General features: G+C 39.4%; 1 protein-coding gene across 2 annotated transcripts in view; it reads left to right on the top strand.

Annotated features, from left to right (window-relative positions):
- ncanb (neurocan b) overlaps positions 1-21,360 on the top strand; it is a 136,923-nt gene that overhangs the window by 19,992 nt on the left and 95,571 nt on the right. For both annotated transcript variants that reach the window (XM_067513803.1, XM_067513802.1), the window contains exon 2: positions 12,208-12,290. In XM_067513803.1, the coding sequence (XP_067369904.1) occupies positions 12,218-12,290 (73 nt within the window). In that variant the 5' untranslated portion in view covers positions 12,208-12,217. The remainder of the gene's footprint in view (positions 1-12,207; positions 12,291-21,360) is intronic.

The following is a 21,360-nucleotide window of genomic DNA, read 5'->3' as shown; positions in this document are numbered from 1 at the left end:
GACAGTGATTTCTGGAAGTGTTTCTGAGCTCATGCAGTGATGTCCAGTAGAGAATTGTGCCTGTTTTTAATGCAGTGCTGCCTGGGGGCCAGAAGATCACTCAAATCCAGTTTTGACCTTCAGCCTTGTCCCATCTGTGCAGGCATTCCTCCAGATTCTCTGAATCTTTTGTTGATATTATATACTGTAGATGGTGGGATCGTCAAAGTCTTTACAATTTTATGTTGAGGAACATTTTTCTGAAATTGTTCCACATTTTTTAGACTCAAGATTGCTGATTGCCAATCTTTACATTCGAGAGGCTCTGCCTCTCTTAAATGCTCCTTTTATACCCAGTCATGTTACTGATCTGTTGCCAGTTAACCAAAGGGAGTTGTCCTCCATTTGTTTTTGATTTGCAGCAATTACTTTTCCAGCCTTTTGTTGCCCCTGTTCCAACTTTTTTGAGATGTGTTGCTGCCATCAAATTCAAAATGAGCCAACATTTTCCATGAAATGGTAAAATGCCTCAGTTTCTCAGGTTTTACACATTGGGACAATGTGCAAACTATTTGCCTGAATGGTTGGTACAGTATACTGTGTATGTACACTGTTTTCTCATACTTTAAAACTTTTGTTATGTTTGCCAAAATCTTTTTTAGAGTAACTAAACTACACTAAACTAAACTGTCAATGTTAGGAAGAAGCCTCTTGATATCTCCAACTCTATCTTGGATTAAAAACTAAAATGATGACAGGAAGTAATTTCAACACTGTAGCAACTCTGCAAAAAAACTATAAGCCCCTTGCTTGTTTTAAATTCATCCCTCAGGTAGCAGGCTGGCTTCCTAATAATGATATTGCAAAAACAGCCTACAACTAATAGTCAAGTACACCGCAAATGAAACTACACCCTTCTGTGTAAAATGTCAATTTGTGTTGACTGCATTATCTTGATTCATGAAGTGTGCATGTAGGTGGCCTGCTGCATGCCTAGGATTTCACTTTCACAAATACATGCCCACACACATTCACAAGCTCACAATTGATTTGTCATGCCTTGACACAGCGAGTAGCCTGGCCCTTGCAGGTAGCCTCCTAATGTTCAGCCAAAGCGGGGCAATGCCAAAGCAGACACCAGATAAATAAGTAAATAAACCTAGGGCTTAGGCAGGTCTCATCAATTGTGATTCTTCCAAATGAGTGTTTGCCTCCATATAATGTGTGAATCATAGAATCAATAAACCTATAGGGTTCCCAGTCTGTCCCCATGTCTGGCCAGGGACCTGTGCTCTGACTTAAAGCTGGATTGTGATGATTAGCACAAAAGCTGGAAATAGTCGGTCAGCACCAATTAACTTCTGCCAGCCTGTCTTATTCTCTGTCAAGCTTCCCTTTCCTCTATTGCTCCTGCCATCTTATTTTTGTAACGCTTTAGATTACAGCCCACAACAGGTAACAAGAGGTAATAAAGGGGTTTAGATATAGTCATTTTTGAGAAAAGAGGCGGCAGCACTAACTCACACCTATCATATAATATTTAAATATTTATCAATAAGTTGTTTGGAATACTAACGTTCAACTGATTTTTATTGGTTTTCAATGTTTTGAAGCAATAAAAATAAAAGTATCATTGCTATTTATTTTCTCAAAAAGTACACAGTAAGTTTGCTGTATTTACCCTGTAAGTCGCAGACTGTAATCAGAGTGTCTTTACTAGTAGTCATCAGTCTTCACATCCCCAATGGGTCCGCTCCCACCACTGTCTCACACCTTCCTCATCCTCCTTATTTACACTTTTACACTCTTGCTGTTTTGCCACTCCTAACAGGAGACTGGAAACATCTGCACACTTTCATGACTCATTAGCCATTCTAAGTGTGATTATTTAATCAGCACAGAGCACAATGAAGCTACAGTCACTAGCTCTATCCTCACTTTCTTTTCCCCCTCCCTTTCCCCCCTAGTGTGTCTTTACTTGGTGTTTTGATTGTTTGATTTCTCCCTTTTTCATTCATACACTTCAATTTTTTTTATCGCAGCGCTGTGTCTTTCTCCTTCATGCAATTTCTTTTCTCATACTCTCCATCTCCCCCTGTCAAAATCAGGTTTTTTCTATTCTATGGCCACAGTACACTCCAATTCCCATTTCTGTTCAATTTATTCAGTGTACTTTGTTGTACCTTATCTTTTCTCTGTCTCTCATCAGTTTTTAAAAACTCCTTTTCTAGCATGTTGCTCTCTACCAACTCAACTTCAATATCATTTCCTTATATAGGCAATAGAGAACATATTGTAGTTTCTGAGCTATTGTCAACATCTAATCAAGAATCTTACTGTCATTTCTCTTTCTTTTTAGTTGGTTGTCAGTCTTGCTACCTGTAAAATCCACCATCTTATTTTCAGCAATTTTCCATGTTTAGATTGAAATTAGCTCCACTCCACTTTTCCACAGTTGAAACTCCTTCAATCAATGTTTAAAATAATCAAGAAAATATCTATTGTGGAATATTAATTGTAGATTTTCAGAGCAGGTGTAGAATTATCATGTACTTTTCATTGCTGTTCTCTTGACTTTATGAACAAAACTTTTATTGTAAATTGTAATTCAAATAATTGGTATGACTTTTACTGTAGCTACATTACTATTTAAAGTTAAATTAATTTCACTTTATATTAAATACAATTATTGAGAAACTCTGTTTAAAGCACAAGAAAACTAGATGAATTAGATGAATGCCGTTGCCAGTGATATTGTAAAATGTGACTCGCCATTAATTTTTCAGGAGTGATGTGTGTGCTCTTAAGCACACATTCTTTTAGTCTTCGTTTTTGCATATTTTATACCACTGTCTTCGTTTGAATTTAGCACATAGTTGTAGTAAACAAATAATTATTTTAGGCATGGCAGCATGGTAGTGTGCTTAATGCTGCCTCCTCACAGCTAAAAGATTCCCAGTTAGATTTCTAGGCAAGTTGTGGCCTTCCTGCATGGAATTTGCATGTTCTTCCCGTGCTTGTCTGGGTTTCCTCCTTGTACTCCGATTTCCTTCCACAGTCCAAAGACATGCATGTTAGGTTAATTGGTGACTCTAAATTGCCTATAGGTATGAATGTGAATATGCATGGTTTTCTGCCTGTGGTATGTCTCTCTGTGTTGACCCTGAGATGGGGTGCAAACCTATCAAGGGTGAACCCTGCCTGTCGCCCAATGACAGCTGGGATAGGCTCCAGCACCGATGCTACCATAAACAGGATAAGCAATTACAGATCATGGATGGATTGTTGGATGATTTTAGACAGGGCTCGAGGAGTGGTCCATCACTGTGCCACTTTCTAAACAAATACTGCCATGGCATTTTGTACAGACATTTGATGACATTTGACACCTGATATTGTGTCCAGTTGTGTTTCATGATCTCCTCACTTCCTCTTGCATTTCCATGAGAGTGGCACTTTATTTAAAATGACTTAACACACCATTTTGGAGCAATAATAATAACTTGACCATCCATTGTTTGAATTTGAATTAGTTCGTGACTTTTGTTCTAACACCAACATGGCGTCACAATTTATAATTTAAAGCTACTCACATTTCCACAAGCCTTAGCTGTATTTCAGACCTAATTAGCAGGTGTTAGGATTCTTGTGTAACAGTGCATTACAAAGATTACACATCACAATATTAGTATTGTCATTGTCAGCATGTTAGCTGGCTGACTTTAGCATTTAGCTCAAAGCACCGTGTGTTTTTTTTTTTTTACTTCACAAAGAGGCTGGGAGCCACACTATAGCTATTAGCTGTCTGCCAGCTTCAGTTAATCTGAAGGTAGCAGGACACAGTGTGTGACCCATTCTATCCAATTACATTTGGACAGACTAGAACAGCCATATGGTGATTTTATTTTATCCCATTCATGTGTCTTGGACACAGATGATGTTGACCAGCTCCACTTGGAGAAAGATGCTCTGTGGGCCAAAAGCACGGCATGTGGAAACATGTTGCTCAACCTTCATAGGAATGACTTGGGTGTGAGAGGCTATGAACGGCTTTCCATTTCATCCTAATACATTAATGTTTAGTGCAAAGATCTTTCTCCACAAACATAGCAAACCACACATGAACACAACAACACTATATATCTGTTGTCATCCTTGTGACTTGATGTGTGCGTGTGTGTCTGAGTCCATCTGCCCTCCAAATGGATGTCTGTATCTCAACACATTCACTGAATGTGATGAGATGCAGAATGATTTAACTGCCCATCAAAGCAGCAGATTAACTCCACTGGGCTTTTTTGTGCATCTGTTTGTGTATGTTTGTGTGTGAACACAAAGGCCCCGGGGGGGGGCGGGGGGGGGCAAAACAATGCCTTATCCTTCCTCATCTCCTAGGCTGCCTTGCAATTTTCTGGAGAAATTACAGTAGACAATTAGATGGCTTTGAGCTCTCATCCCTCTGTTAATTAGTCTGGTCTCTCACTGTGGCAGCATGGCTTTATGAGAGAGAGGTGGAGAAATGAAATAAGGGGAAAATGTGGCGGGAAAGACTATTTGCTGTTTTTAGCTCAGGAATGACAAATTCTCATTTGATGGCTTTGTGACATACACAACAGACATGACGTGCACAGACATGCATGGATGATGCTGTGGCATTACTGACCGGCTCACAGGCCTTTGTCCCCCGCATGATTCTGCATCCCTGCACTGCTGACTATGATTTACTTACTGTAGGAGTCTCTACAGCCTGCAGTCAACAGGAAGGATTTACCGTATCCCATATTGTATGTAACTGGATCCTGCCAGGAGAAAAATGAGGTTAAAAGGGAGTTAAACAGTAAAGCAAACCGAGAAAGAGAATGGAAATGCAGACATATAGGCTGAAGATTAGTGACAGAGAAAACAAAACAATATAGAGAACAGAGAAGAGTGTGAGGTAGGAACAAAGAGGAAATGCCCAGTAGCCTTTTCAGTCACTTACGTCTCATTCTTGCACCTTTTGAAAAAAATTCATACTGGACGAAATTCTTTTCACCACAACCATAAAGAGCTTTATATGTTTGAGTCTGCGTGTGTGTGTGTGTGTGTGTGTGTTGTCAGGTGCAGTTTGTGTTGGAAGGATGTGGTACTACATACCTGGTCAGGAAAGTCGTGCAGTCTCTGACTGTTGGTAGTCTAACTGCATAAAACCTTTAAAAACAATAACTGACCATACAGTAATATAATTAGGAATTCAATATATACTATAATACCTTTAAGTGTCATGGAGTGTCATATAGCCTGTGTGTGTGCATGTGTTAATTGATACTGAATAATTGAAGAAACAACTACAAAAGAGATATTAGTAATATATCTTAAAACTGCCACGCCTGCAATAGTGTCGGTTGAGCTTCATCACCCAAGTTGACTTGGATTTGCCAGTATTTAGTTCCAGTTTCAGTTCATGTCTTCACATTATTTCATTTACATAGCATCATAACTAAAATCAAATTGTATACTTTTTTTCTGAGGCACATGCTGCTTTGCTGTAGAAAACATTTCACAATCTATGTTGATTGGCAGAAACAATTAGCTGTATATGTACACTGTTGTGTACTGTTGCTCATAAAGTTGACACATTGCAGACACATTCCTCTTTTTTACAAAGGTTAATTGTTGCGTTAATTGGGGCGGCTGTAGCTCAGTTGGTAAAGGCAGTCATCCACGGTCCACAGGGTCAGTGGTTCGATCGGCCCTGGCTATATGTCGAAGTGTCTCTGCTGAACCCCTAACAGCCCATTCCCCTCCCCAGCTGTGCAGTACCGGTCCAAGCCCAGTAGAAATTGGGGAGGTTGTGTCAGGAAGGGCATCCGTAAAAACTGTGCCAAATCAACATGTGGACAATGATCCGCTGTGGCCACTCTGAACTCACGGGATAAGCTAAAAGGACCAAACAAAAAAAAAATGTTGCTTAATTTTCACTGTTATATGTTGGGAGGACATTGATCAATAAGGTTTTAAGAAGATATAAACTTTCTATCAAAAATAAATCACATTGTCACAATAAAGGTAAAAAACATTTTATTCTAAATTTATTGGCAACAGTGTACATGATTAGTGATTAGTTGTATGAATTGAAAATAAATGGGTCAACCTTTAAGCTTCGGTTTAGAACATTTTTGGATATTCCATTCTTTCTCTGTTATATATGGTTAGACATAAGTTAGCTCTAGGTTTGTTGGTAAAAAAAGAAAATCTGAAGATGTCACTTTCACCTTTGGGACTGTGTAATAAACATTACTAATGAAGAGTAATTGACAGCTGCAGCTCCAGTATGTTTAACTGACCAGAAACTTTGGCCATTCCACACCTACATAAGTAAATGATTAGCCTGAGGTGTATTTCCCCCTGTGTGAACCCCAGAAGTATTCACCTCTATGCCTTTTTTAAATTCTTGTGTACAAGTTGTCGAAACTATTTTTTCCCTGTACCATCGTCTCAAGCCACATTTATATTCCAGGCAAAGACAAGCAAGCAGCCAAGGGGACCTCGATGTGCCCAGAACAAGTTTAACATTTGCCACCGTATAAAGTGGCTTTGCAGCCCGGCAAATGAGAAGTCTCAGATATTTGAAAATTGCCTTGCCACCCTTCCTGCACATAAAAAGCTTTCTGTCACCTCATTTTCTAGGAGATTCTCTCTCTCCTTCCCTGTCTTTCTTTCTCCATCCCTTTACCTTGCACCTTTTGCTTTCTTCCCTCAATCAGTATCTTGCTCTTTCTCTTTCTATCTCTCACTTACCACTTTTTTATTCACATGTACTGGATGAGTTCACCTTTTCTGGACACTGAGACCAAGGTAATATGTTTTACCAAAAGAAATGGGCGATAGTCTGCTTCCAGGCAGCTCCTTGCCTTCCTGTGTTGGCTTGTGAGCAGCGGCATCGTATTAAAACAGAGACCTGGGTGGTTTTCAGCTGTAAGTAATAGGTTTCTATATAGTTCTGGGCAGCCCTGCAGCTTATGCGCACTCTCTACCATCAGGGTGCTTGGCAAAGCATCCCCTACTTTATGTGTTGGAGCCTGGTCAGTCTTGAGTGGTGCATTATCCCTCAATTTTCATCCATTGAAAAAGTAAGAATTAGAGCACAAAAACATCTAAATACAAACTTTAAGTCCATCACAAGCCCTTTATAAAATCACCTAATGCACTTGATGTGAGTTTGGGTATGGACAAGCTGTGCAGTGAAACACCTCCCTATAATTGACAGCACTTTTCAGCTCCGTAGTGATAATGCTGAAACAAGCACTGTCTCCTCCTTGCTTTCATTCCCTCTTCCCTTCTTCCTCTCATCCCTCTGTCCCTCTTTGCCCAGCTCTTGATTAACTGCATCTTTTCATTTGAGCACGAGGGCTTCTCAATTATGTACAGCACTGCTTATTAATATTAATTTGCATTTGTATGGTGCCTTTCAAAATAACAATTACAAAGTGCTTTACAGAAACTAAAAAGCATTAATCATAATTTTACAAAGAAAAGTACACAATAAGAAAATAATACAAGAAGAAAAAAAGAAGCAAAAGCATATGCAACCATGTTAATGACAATGTAAAGCATTAATGGCTTGAGGTGTGTGCACTAAGGAGTTTGTATAATGTTTATGCTTAACACTTGCACATGCATCTGTGCATGTCATTGACACTTCATTCACATTCTAAGTGCACAGGTACATTTGCATTCCCATAGGTATTTTGAACAATGCATATACGATATTGCAGACTTCATTATAACACCAAGCTGTTGCAAGTTCTCCTCCCTCATAATTTGCATAATTTATCTTCAGCCAGGCAGTAAGGAAAATGTTATTGCCTCCCTAAATGTTCACTGTGTGTGTGTATGTGTCTGTGTGTCTGTGTTTATGTGTGTAAAACAGGAATGAAACTGTCTAGATTGCGCTGTGTGTGTCTAAGCCCATATGGTGGGCTCGGAATCTGATGGCAGTTTCTTCTTTTTGGGAGTCTTGCCATATTCCCTCATACTGGTCTACTGGCTCCCGTTCCTTTCCAAGTGCATACATACAGCAGCAGAACTAGCAAAGCATCAGGGGAAATTTATGGCTCCTTAAGATTCAAGTTCCCCCTTCATTTGCTAAGGCTTCGAATTCGAGTAAGGCAGAAAGACTTTTAGGTTTTAACACAGAGTTAAAGCCAAAGTCTTTTCACTTTGCTTTACCTCCTGCTTTCCCTCTCTTCATTTCTCATTTCTCTTCTACTCTCTCTTTTTGGATGCTGAAGTAGTTTTAGTTTTTATCTGTGACTCATCTAAATTGTTTTCTCCGGAGCAAGTTTACAGAATTTTAGCTTTTTTTATTTTAATCTGTGGTGTCCTGCTGTTCTGTTTTTCATCCTTACAAACAAAGACAGCAACCCCGAGGACAGTGCATGCTATAAAGCAGGTGTAAATGCGTAACCATCCCAGTTTGTGCAGACAATGTGAGGTGCTAAAGCCACTTATATATGACATAGTGTGACAGCTTGGATGCTAAAATCTTGGTAATACCCTCTTTTGTTGCAACAAGGGTAGCCTTATTATTTTTTTTTCTGTTTGGGGTTTATACACAGACAGTGCTAGGGCTAACTCTCCCTGTGAAGCCAGCACTGTTCTGTGTAGTGCATGTGTGTGTGCCTGTGTGCTGCAGGAACAGTAACAGTGTGTGGTGATGGAGTGACAGACAGGCAGCCTGAGTGATTAATGAGCCCTCTTAAAAATGCACCATGGTGAGGGAGGAGTGACAGGACAATTTGTGAGAAGCAAAGAAAAGAAAAGAAAATGGAGAACAAACATAAAAATTGTGAGTCATGGATACAGATGGTGGTGGACAGATTGGCAGCTAAATTTATCCGAATATGGATTGGCAGAAAAAGGCTAGAAGGTGAGACTTAGATGGAACGACAGATGGGTTGGACTTTCTCCATGAAAGGCTGAGGTTAGCCCTGCAAAGGTTGACTGAGACAGAAAACAAAACGCTTGGCTCTATATTTGCCTACACAGAGTGCCTGTCTTTATCTGCCTGTCTGTCTGTAACTGTCTAGCTATCTGTCCTCTAGCCTGTCTGTCACATCACAGTGTCTGTGACAGGCTGGATAGGAAACAGTGAACTCACTTGACATGTTAAGACCATCCTGGATTTCTTTGCCTGGTATTACACACACAACAATGGTGCAGACTTTCAGTTGGGGGTCATTCATCTAAAGTTTGGTGGAGTTAATTTGTAGAGTAGCACAATTGTTGTAATACATACCTCTTAAATAAAGACACTCTCGTCCATTACTGTATACAGTGAATGGGAAAATTATTCCTGTATCCTCCAACATCTTGTAACTGTGTGTTATTAGACTCTGGTGAAATTAGAGTCTGTGTCAGGTCTGACTCAAGTGTGCTGATGTTTTATAAGGACACTCACAGCATGTTAACACATAGAATACACACACACACACAAAACTGTCTTCTTGTGTTAGCTGCTTGAGGACTATGGTGGGGATATACAGTGGACAGGTAATCTTGCATTACAATGAGAAAGAGGGGAAGAAGGGCACATAACTGAACTGGCAACACAGAGGTCAATGATTTGAACCTCTGCTGTAGAAGAAGAGGCAAAAAGAGTACAGATAAATAGGGCATGCTAAGAAAAAACAAGAAAGGTTGTTCTACTGTTGCTTTTTTAACTCAATGTAGACCTTTTAGTTATAGACACAAAGTCCCGTAAATATCAAATTTAAGAAGATGCAAATGAAGGACAGGGCACAAAAGGAAAGACGCAATCAAAGGCAGACTAAGTGTGCTAGAGAGATAATGTGTGGTAAAAATGAAAGCAGGAAACATAATAGCATGGATACGGTAAACAAAAATGCTGATCCTGAGAGCACAGAAGAGTAGCAGCTATTGATTTAACACAGTATTTCAGGTTGTAGTGTACTTTGGATAAGGATAAGGTTGTGGACTGTATACCCACTAATCAGAAGCCACAGCAGCAGCAAGAATACAATTAGCTGTATGTAGTTTCATAAATTGCCAGCATTATTACATGGTGCTTTATGAAGGTTCCAGCATGACAACCAAATTCATTTTTAGTAAACTAGATTTTACTTTCTAGCGTGATGCCTAATCTGTCCAGCATCTCTCAACTAATTAGGGTTCCCCCCTGTGAATTTGATAGTGTGAATCATTTGTCAGAGAGCCCCAGTTCTGTTTCCAACTACTCATGCTTATTCCCTTTTGTCACTCTCCACCAAGCAACATATCTTTAGCAAATCTTACTATATAGTTGCAAATTAAGCAAAGTACCTGACATGTACTGGATGCACTTAAAAACAGCCAAAAGTAGGTTCTACTTGGGGCTGCTCGATTACTGAATCTGTTTTTCTACTGTCAAAGACGATAGTAATTTATATACATTTTAGACCTTTGCTATAATTCCTCTTACTGTAGTCCTGCTCTAATAGGATTAGGACATTTGCAATGTTATGCGATTTTAGCCTATCACAAATACTGTGAATCTACACCAGACACAAACTATTGAATCGCCTTCCAGTCAGCCATGGCAGAGCAAACGTATTTGGTGTGAGGTCAGTGTTTTTGTTTTTGCCTTGAGCTTTGGCTTTCAGACTCAAACACAGCGATTAGCACTGCTGTAAGTGACATAGGCTCTCTGTATCCAGCATCTCCACTACTAACCCTTAACTCCCAACCTCCCCCCAGCTCTTCCTTTTCGGACCACCAGGTCCACAGGGATGCCATAATTATTAGTTTCACTCAGGCCACATAGCAGAAGCTGACCTACCTTATATGGTTTCTTTCCTGGCTTTTGTAACCAACACATAAGGTGGTAGTTTAATATACATGTAATTCAGCTGTGGTCTTCTCTTTTTCCATCTCTTGTTTGCTTGTTTAGTCTTGGCTGCTTAAGCACCCAGAATGCAAGGCAGATAGAACTGAAAGGTTGTGAACATTTTTGGTAAAGAAACCTTTTCTCAAGCTGTACACTGAAATAGTTACCTCTCATTGTATGCTTTATGCTCCACATCAAAACACCTCACTTCTCTGGTGAGGTGTGAAAAATAGGTTTGTGTGTCTATAAGATTAAAAATTCCCCAGCATAACAAACATTGTTGTTCTATGCAGACATACATTGAACAAATCCAGTCAGCCTAGCTTTCAAATAGATATATGTGTTTTTTTGTGTTTAATTTGACAGCATTGATGCCAAGGTCTGTTTACATGAACAGAAGAGGGAAAGCCAAGGTCCATCATGTTAGATCTGGCTCTAGTGTTTTTAGCTGTTTCTTTTTATCTGTTTCTTTAAATGCATCAGTATCTTTCCCTGTTGTGCAATGATTTGGTTTCACCAGAACAAACCTCTTGATTTTGTGAAGATATCTGAGCTGGTATTCTCTGTTACTCCCACACCACATATTGAGAAAGATGTTTTTATTTACAAGGTATACTGTGTACATCGTGGCATTTTTCGACCACATTTTGTATGTGACACATTCATGGCTAGAGCTCCAAAGTATATTATTTACAATGACCCACTTAAATCAATAGCATTTCAAATTTTTTATCACCTTTAATAATTTTGCTACTGTATCTATGGCTAAAATTTTCACATTATTGGCTTAGTGTCGATTTCGAAACAGGTGGTTTTGGACAGTACAAGTTCTAAATGAACATCTGCAGCTATGAAACACCCTGGGAAAGTTGCCATCTCAACACATTCAACCTGGTTCTTCTCCTGTTTAGCCCTTAATGCATGCTGGGATAGGTTTAAACACCCTGTGACTGTGATTTAAGATAAAATGTGTAAACTGTTGAATTAAGCCCTTCACATTTTATTAGGGAAGATACTTCTCTGTCAAGTGACAGTTGTAAAGACTGAACATGATGGCCACATTAAGTCAACTATACTTGTACAGTCCTTAAAAACCTATTAATGACTTAATGAGTCTTAAAGGGCTTCAGAGGACTTCATTAAGAAAAAGTAAATAAAAGTGAAGAATGAGCTGGCAACCCTCAATCCTAAGGCTCTTGCCTAGAAAAGGGGAAAAAAAATCTGACGAAAAGAATTTTCAGTCAGTGACTCATGCAAGCACACAGTGTGAATTAGATGAACCTCACAAGGGCAATGTGTAGATTTCAGTTTTTCTTTGTGTACTCACACTCCCCATCCTCTCTCTTCATCTCTGTCTCCAGGTGCAGCAGGATGCAGGGCCGACTGCCTGTGTGTGGACTGCAGCACCTGCTGGCCCTCCTTCTGCTTCAGACTGCGGGCTGTGGTGAGTCCTCATTAAACTGTAGACAGTCCCCATTAGCTGACCCACAGTGTTTACTCTACATAAATCCAGATAATACAACTGAATCCAATCATTCACCAGTATGTCTTCTCTTCAGGGTAAGTTTCAAATGCATGATTCTACTGTGTGCAGCTGTTCTTGCCACAAGTCTTGAGTCATAGTTATGATTAACACCATTTAATATAACTGTAACTGTATTTTTATTAGTTTTCCTAGTAACAAGTAGTGTAAAAGTTGCAAATACAATTTTAGCAATAATATTACGGCTACTCCCTCCCTTCCAAAATAAACAGTTACATTACTTTTGTTTTCACCACATGAAAGATTGACCTGAAATCTGAAATTAAATTTTCGTAATAATCACACTTGCAGACATCACTATCTGCAGCACTATAAGTTGATGTACAAGATAGAACTGTACAGAACAGTAGATTCAGCGGCTGGAAATATTCCTATTACTTTGATTTTCTAGGGACAAACGGTGATAAGAACATCAGAACATGCATAGACTGATTCTGAGCACCCAAGGGGGGAGATATGTGGTGAGGATAAAAAAATAGGCTGTAGGCTGCAGTTTCCTGTCACACCTAAGTGTGTTCTCACCATTTAGGTGTTTATAAAAACATGTTTTACCCTCATTTGAAGTTTGTGCTCATATGCGCTTGTAGAAACCAGCACTCCAATGGTTTTCTGACCTTGACTTTCACTTGTCCTGTCTATGTATTTTCTTGCACTGTGCATAGGAAGAGTGACAAACGTTATTCCCTAGGTCTACTCAAAGGGCTTGACATTAATTTTTTTGCTCATTAGCCACTGTGGCTTGTAGTTTTCTAAAGTTACTAGCCACTAAGCATATTCCCCGGCCTCAATTTTGGGCTACCTTCAAACTAGATAAAGATTATTGGGATAGAAAACACAACTGCAAAAGATACCCTCATCAATCCTACTATCAGTGCAGTACAATATTATTGGTTGGTGGACATCACTATCCCTAAACTACTTGCACACCCTGCAGGATAGACTTTGTGATAAAACGCAGATTACCTACACTTGGCTTGTCCGCAGTTGACAGAAGCAGATACTGCATAGTGCTTCTTTAATGTAAACACCACGCACAAAGGAATACTTCAAAGTTACAAGAAGAGAGGAAATGTCCACTCCATCTACTATCCTGAGTTTGAGGTACAGATAAATATTCATCAGTTGTTTTGTCTGCTGATTAGCATCTGTCACACAGCAGTTGGCTTTACTACAATACGTCTATAATTTAATGATTGTGACAGGTCTACCTCCAAGTTTTGTTTTATGCACCACCAAATATCCTCTATTTCACATCTCCAACATGTTCTCCACAGGGACGCCTTGTTTACAGTGTTGTGTGTTGCCAATTCAAGGCTTCACAACGAACCAATGAGCAAACAGTATGTGCAGATAGTGCTGAAATCCACAAGAATTTGGTGGGTTGGTGGGTGTTAATGTCAAGCCATGTTTATTCAGATACAGAAGTGTAAAGTGAGCTCTTGGTGTTTCTGCACCGTAGAATCGTATTGGTTCTTAAATATCATAACTCTCTTGGCACTTTGGGGATTTCATCAAAAAGAACAAACTGTGGTAGTGCCAGTGTACAGCGTGATTATACATCATCCACAGCATTTACCTCAAAGACTCCTAAACATGACCACAAATGCTTTTACACGGAACGCTACATCTCAATGGTTGGAAATTAGCATTCTACCTGTGGAAGACATTGGTTGTCTCTGGTTCATTAATCCTGTGCATCCTGACCTTATTTTCTTCTGTCTTGGCATTTTATCAGCGGTTTGTTTTTTATTTTTGAAATGACTTACAGTGAAAATGCTGCTATAGGCTTACCAGTATAGAGATGTGATGTAATATTACAACAGGAGATGTGTATTAAAAAAAAGCATTTAATATTACATCCTAAACTGTCTCAACCACTTATCGATGTGACCACTACCATCCAACATCTGTGGTTTCTGCCAACAACCCACATGAAGGAAGTAAAGCTGATGCCTATTGCAACATGTAAATTGTGTGAGTAATAGTACAGTAATTCTGACTGTGACAAACCACTTTTAACACTTTTAATAGTCAAAAGCAGCTCCAACAAGCAACTAATGAAGCTTGTGGCTGCATATGTGATGGAGTAAATGTTGCCCATTTCCACTACTAATGCTCCACTTGTATTTCAGACCCTAATCTTTTGGAAAAATAATTTAAGGGGTAATGCAATGAGTTACTTTTGACAAGGTGTAATAAATAAAGTAATAATATTTACAATAAAAACAATTATTATTGTTATTATTGTTATTATTATTACTATCATTATCATTATTATATCGGTTTTTCTGCCTCCTTCGGCCAAAGGCACTATATTTTTCAACTTGTCTGTCTCGTTTCTAGGACTGTGATGTGTTTAGCCTCTTTCACACATGCACTGGAATCCTGACATTTTCGGGACTTTGTCGTAAAGCAGTGGATGTAAGAACGAGAATGAGTGAGACGCTGCTGAGATTATCTGGACCCCCAGTACAAAGTACATATTATGTGCGTGAGCCAATGCATGGAGCATGCTGCTCTGTCCAAGGATGATTTAAAGTGTGGGAGTTTTATTTTTATATTTGACTATGTTTCATATGTCAAAGAGGCCTTGGAAACACCTTGAGGGAATGTTTTTAAAAATGTCTACATGTAATATCACTTAAGTAATTCTGCCTTCTCAATCAACATACCCAATTATTTTATTTATTTTTTAATATTTTGTGGAAAAGTAAGATTGGCTATCTGGAAAGTAAAACACCTTAGCTACCTGCCCAAAGGGCATGTGATCTAAAGAGCCTAATGTCAAGTCCTGATGTGTGACCAAGGTAATGGAGCAGTGTGAAAGCAACCAATCAAAAACAAATAAAATACATCACTGTACACTCTCACATTTGAGAACCAGGAGCCATCAACTGGAGCAGAAATTATTTTTAAACCATTATTCAGTTATCAGAAGACAGAATATTTGAATGATTCAAGAAGGATTATTGATCATTTCAGGAGTGTCTAACATGTGTTCTTAGGTGCTGATATCATAACCAAATGTGCAAAACAAACACAAATACATGATTTACTGAGCACCAGGGTTGTCTTATGTCCAAGAGTGAATGAACAAAATCTGCGATTCTTAGCTCACAGTTGTAGTCTGAGGTGTTAGGGAAGAGCAAGCAACACAACCATTCACATCCCTAAGTGTACAAGGGTACAAGAAGAGTTTAGAGAGGGCAAAGAAGAATCTGCAAAGTGCTATGTAGGACAGACTGCACACCAACTCAGTGCCTCCCTTGGTGGCCTCCCTGAACGTCTGCTACTCTCTGTACAAAAAAATAAAATCAACAAACCTGGCACCGGGGCCTTACTGTGACACAGAAATCAGATTTGACGGTGGAGAGATGATGAAAATGCAGCCAACTCCTCTGTCGTTCTGTGTGTGTGTGTGAGTGTGTGTGTGTGTGTGTGTGTGTATGTGTGTGTGTGCGCATGTGTGTTTTTGTGTGTGTGTGTAAACCCTCAGGTTACATCTGCCTGGTAGTTTATGAAGCCAACTTTCAGAACAGCAGGCACTATATTTCCATCCCCAAACATATAGAAACAGCATCTCAGGCACTCAAATGTGCCTTTCACCGTGTATATGTCATGCAAATACAATCCCTTCCTCTGCTTAGGATGAGTTTAGTTTTTAGGGCATAAATGTCTACTGTTCTTGCTTTCTTTCTCCCTTCACACTTTTTGTGCTTTCGGATGAGTGACTCCGGAAATAGTCAATAGGGGGTAAAGAACTAGAGGGAGAGTTGGCGCTAATGCTCACCCTGTGACACTTGATAGCGTATACGTTGTGTATAAGATTGAAAAATAGGAAGAGAGATTGGAAATAGGGAGAGAGACGAGGCAAGATTAGGCTTGAGCTGTTTGAACAAGTAGGTTTGTGTTAATAATTGTGTGAGCATGCCTGCACTTTTGTACAAGCAATGTGTTTTTGAATTTGAAATATTAGCTGTGTGCCACACGAGATAAATGTATCATTATGCTTCAGGAGGTGCCGAATTACTCACGGCAGCAGCCGCTGGGTAGTTCCTGTAAAGCCTGACGTGGCCTGGTAGGAGTCAGCTCTGACAGCGAGAAAGCAAAAGAGAAGTCTGAGGGTTAAAATTCGTCACCAAAAGAGGCACCTGAGGAGACAAGAGAACTCAAGAGAAATGTTTGAAGGATGATTATGCTGATCGGGTAATATTACAACTGACTGTAATATACTGTAGCTGTACAGTTAATGAGACGATGGGGAATAGAAGAAGAACAAGGACAGGGTGTAAGAGGTGTAAGATCAGTGTTTCTAATAGCTCCTTTGTTGCTGCTTCTTGTTTACTTTCTAGTTGGACTGTGGATGACTGTGTGGAAAAATGACTGGTCCTAAACATTACTGAAACATGAGAAGCTGCTCATTAGTGCAACAGATAAAGCAGCTTAATCAGCTGAGGAAATGATTGTTTGGGGCAGTGGAGAAAAAGCTTTATCAGTGTCAGCTATAAGATATATACTTGATGCCATTAACTGCAATGACGCTGTGGTAATGGTAATAAGTGCATCTATGTCTTTAATGTTACTGTTCTTAAGGTCCGGTTTTCATTGTGAAATAAATAGAGAGATGGGGAAAGACAGAACAATAGACAGTGGGATGATGAAATTTGGCACATGTAACGCTCAATTGTCAACAGGGATAATAGGAGGAGGAGATGAGTAAGAGTGGAGTCAGGGAGAAAGGAAACAAGGTCAAGAAAGAGACAGATGAGAAAATACAGGAATGAATGGAAAGAAGAAATAGAAAACATCAGGGAGATGAGTAGAGGGGGAGTACAACAAAGGAGGAAGAAGGTGGGGGTTGGAAAGACATTTTTGGGGACAAGATCTCAAGCGAGACAATGTCAGCATCGAGACATAATTTCCAAACCCTGCATGGTCTCCGTCTGGCAGACATGCTGTGCTTATACAGGCAACATGAATGTGTGTACGCACAAAAACATGGACACCCACTCACGGGAAAAGTAATTGCTATTACTTTGTTTGTAACTTTGTGTCCTTATTTTTTGTCTTACTTTGTGTGTCTGCATACAGCGTTTGAGCATTTGATAAAACACGGCTAAAAAAAGAGTAAACCAGTCCACCCTCATTAGATTTACGTTAGACAGTATATACCCTCAGATCTGTTCTTTTTAGAGGCCACCCCCAAAGCACATAGTTAAGAGTGTGTGTGCGTGTGTGTGTGTGTGTGTGTGTGTGTGCGTGCGTGTGTCTGTGTGTATTTCGTCAAGATCAGAAATTCCTACCTAACTTGTCCATTTGTGGTGCCACTGTTGCCATGGTTATCATTTTTTGGGGCTGGGTTCGGGCAGTCTCAGCCTCAGTGTCTTTTATCTCTTTCTTCCTAAATAATAACATATTAGTGTTTAAGACACCCCACATGTCTTTTCATGTTATTATCTCCCCATCCCTTGTTTTCTCCATTTGTCTTTCGTGTCATCCAAGGTCTAGTTAAAAGGATGCATTTCACTCCATCCCACTACAAAACAATAAAGACAGTGAACAGTTTTGTCAGACTAGCCGCTCACACACATACAAACCGTACTTGTCGCCACTGTCCTTGAGATGTTTTATTCATATCAGAAGATAAAAAGAATTTAACTTCTTCCCACACATTTCTCAAAAATTTCCCTTTACTTATTTAAAGTTTTTGCGTGTTTAGACTAGTTTCACAGGCATTTACTGTTTTTCATCTTTGCTTTTTAATATCATTTGTAGATAATAAAATGAAGTTAGACATATGTACAATAAATGTACATTTACAGTAAGGTTGCTGAAAGGCAGTAGTTGAAAGTAAGTAATTTACAGTACAGTACTTACTGTAAGCAGGGCTGTGGAGCTTTTTTCATTAAAGTACTTCAGCTTTTCTTTATATTGGAATTCTTGCACATTTTAGAGAGAAACATTTTACTCTCCTATAATTCATTGAGAACTATTATATGTCATCTGCAACGATACTTTGCATGTGTTAATTCATCAATAATAACAATAATGTTATAGTGTACCACTGAAAGTTAAATCTTTAATTTACTTATTTAAGTACTTTTTTCGCAACTGCAGAAAAGTGTTATAATGGAGGCAGTGTTAAGTTGTTACAGTACAACGATGGATGGAAAGATATTAAAGATGGAGAAGCTTGACCACAAAGTTCCTTTGAACTTCTTGCATTGTTCTTAATCATGTCCTCAATCACATCCATCATGCTCCACATTTAATCTAACTCTAAAAAGATCGACTCAACATTCTTTGAGTTGATCCCGCTGCAGTCTAGTTTCTTTGTGTTGTATCAGCTGTCATTTCTTAACACAGTGATCAACTAACAGCAGCATGCCTCTGTCAGACAGCTCATCTGCCGTGATTTATGACCTACACACATTTCTGCTCAAAAACAAACACTTACTCAAACAAATAATCAGCTGACACACAGGCAGGAGTGGAGAAGCGACAACAGAAGAGGTTGCACTTGATCAGTCCCAGTGGCTCTTGACTGGCAGGCTCACAGGTTTGATGTGGGCAAATTGAAGACAACGGGACCTTTATCATTGGAAAAGCCACTGCATGCACCTCACAAAGAAAGAGAGACAGAATGAATAAGAAAGAGAGGGCGAGAACAAGGAATGATGTTTGCAATTGTGTTTCTATTACAGTGAAAATGCCATTACCGCCCACCCTGTGTCTGTGTGCGGCTCTGTGCCAGCTACGTAATGGCTCTCTGACTGCGTTTAACAATTCGAGAACACCTCTAAAGGGAAGACAGATGGACCAATGCAGATGATCAACAAGATGCCACTGTGCACCAGCACAAAGAAAATAAGAAAATCTCAGCTCTATCTGCAAGCCGTTGAAAGTGAAGCTTCTAGGAGAAGGTGGGGGATTTCTCGGTTCAGCCCCTGCCTTTCTCAACACAGACAAAGACAATAAAGCAGGACGAGGTCAAAGAAAGAGTGCTCGTTAACATTTAACAAAACCTGAATCACTGGCTTGGACTTCAATCCAATGTTTGCCCATGGAGGAGTTTTTTCTGAGCACATATGCTCTTTTTCAGCACCTTTCTTTTGCTTTGTATTGATATTGCTTCAACATTTGCTCTCGCTTTTTCACCCAACAGTCAGGTGAGCCTTGCTTAGAAAGAAGTGACAAAGAGCAATATGAAACCCAGATAGATATCTAAACAAAAGGCAGTCATGTAGGGGTTATGCACATGGTAACATTTCCATCTAAATGCAGATTTGATATAGCACTGGCATTTGGGGGGGGGTCCTTGCTCGTTTACATTCATTACCGTGACAGAAGAGGGTTTGTTTTTTTCACCTGGTCTCCTTCACAATGTAATGTGGACTTTTCAAGGAGGGAATCCACCATTGATTCAATTTGATTTGGTTGTACAAATTGCAGCACCAGTTGGGAAACAAAGATAAACATTTCTTTCAAATAAAGTGGACAGAAAGAGGGAGAATCTGAATGAGACGGTGATTGTAAAGCCGGGCTGGCCTGATTTGCAGCATTCTCTTTCTAGTGGCAACATAATGTACGGAAGTGTAATGTTACCCAAATGGTGCTTATCCAGGTGGGACCTGGCTAGGAATTGGCAGATTAAACATTATTATTGCCATTTACCCGAAGAATAAACTTGCCAGTTTTATTTTATTTTATTTTTAAAAAAATTTTTTAGTCTTAACAAGCTCTCGGCAAGGTGGTTGAAAGTGCTGTTTGATTGTTTTCTGGGACAGCACAAGTGTCTATGTGTGCCTATTTGTATGTGTTTTGGCGAGGTAAGGGCACATGTGTGAGTGTGGGGTAAACAAAGATGAGTGCCACATCCTCTAGAGGGATAAAGCAAAGAGAGTGACAGCAGGGAGTGCAATCTGATAGCCTCTTGTGAAAGATGTGTTCTCTGAGTTTATTTGTGTTTGTGTGTGTGACAGTTTCCTTCTTTTGAGAATATACACACACACAGCAAGGTTCAGACCAATGGGACGGATGCAGGTCCATCAAAATCAAAATGTTCCATGCAAATCATGTTCCACTCTCTAATTTTGTGTTTGTGTGTGTGTGTGTGTGTGTGTGTGTGTGTGTGTGTGTGTGTGTGTTCAAACACACACCAGTTAAAACAGTATATCTCTACTTTTTCCATTAAATCTCATGTTGACTCATGTTTATGGGTTTTCACTTACTGTTTTGACCCACAATCTTGCACTGTATCATTGTGGAGTCAATTGTGCTTGTTTGTCATTTCCATGGTGTCTGTGTTCCCTCTGTGAGAAAAGCACATTGCTGCTACTATCGAGTTAAGCAAGTTCTGAATTGAATCAATTTTCCTTCACACCTACACTTATCCCATCACAGAGCATATTACTATGCTGGCCATGGGGATCTTAAACTGTATTGGGAGAGGCCAGTTTGTGGTGGAAAATTATGTGAAACTCCAAAATATAATTTTAATCTGCAGTTCTCTCATGTCTGTAGAATAATTGTAAAGCTTCAGCCAGGAGCTGGTGCGATTAGTTTACCATAAAGTCTGAAAAACTCACAGTGTACCAAAATGAGCATCACAACACTAATAAAATTCACAAGCACATATTTTGTCTGTTAAAGTTGTGCTGGTAGACAGGCTGTGTCTGTGAGATTCTGTGTCGGCTAGCTTTGTCTCCCATTCTTATTATTCAGTTACTCCAGGATAAACACCTGATTTCACAGCAGTTCTCTAAAATAAATTGTGATGTACATTACAATTAACATTAAAATGCAATGTCATGTAGAATTCTAGGGGAAACTGTTTATTTAATTATTGTGATCATGACATTACAAATTCCTGGAGGGATGAGATTTTCTTATTATTTCAACTATGCTATTTCTAATTCTAAGCTAAGCTGCTTAGGTTGACAGTGGTGTTAGTCTTTTCACGTTGCTCAGT

This window comes from Channa argus, chromosome 8 (assembly GCF_033026475.1).
Source record: "Channa argus isolate prfri chromosome 8, Channa argus male v1.0, whole genome shotgun sequence".
In the NCBI taxonomy this organism is placed as follows: domain Eukaryota; kingdom Metazoa; phylum Chordata; class Actinopteri; order Anabantiformes; family Channidae; genus Channa; species Channa argus.
The sequence above is the reverse complement of the archived record's forward strand: the minus strand, read 5'-3'. Positions and strand labels throughout refer to the sequence as shown.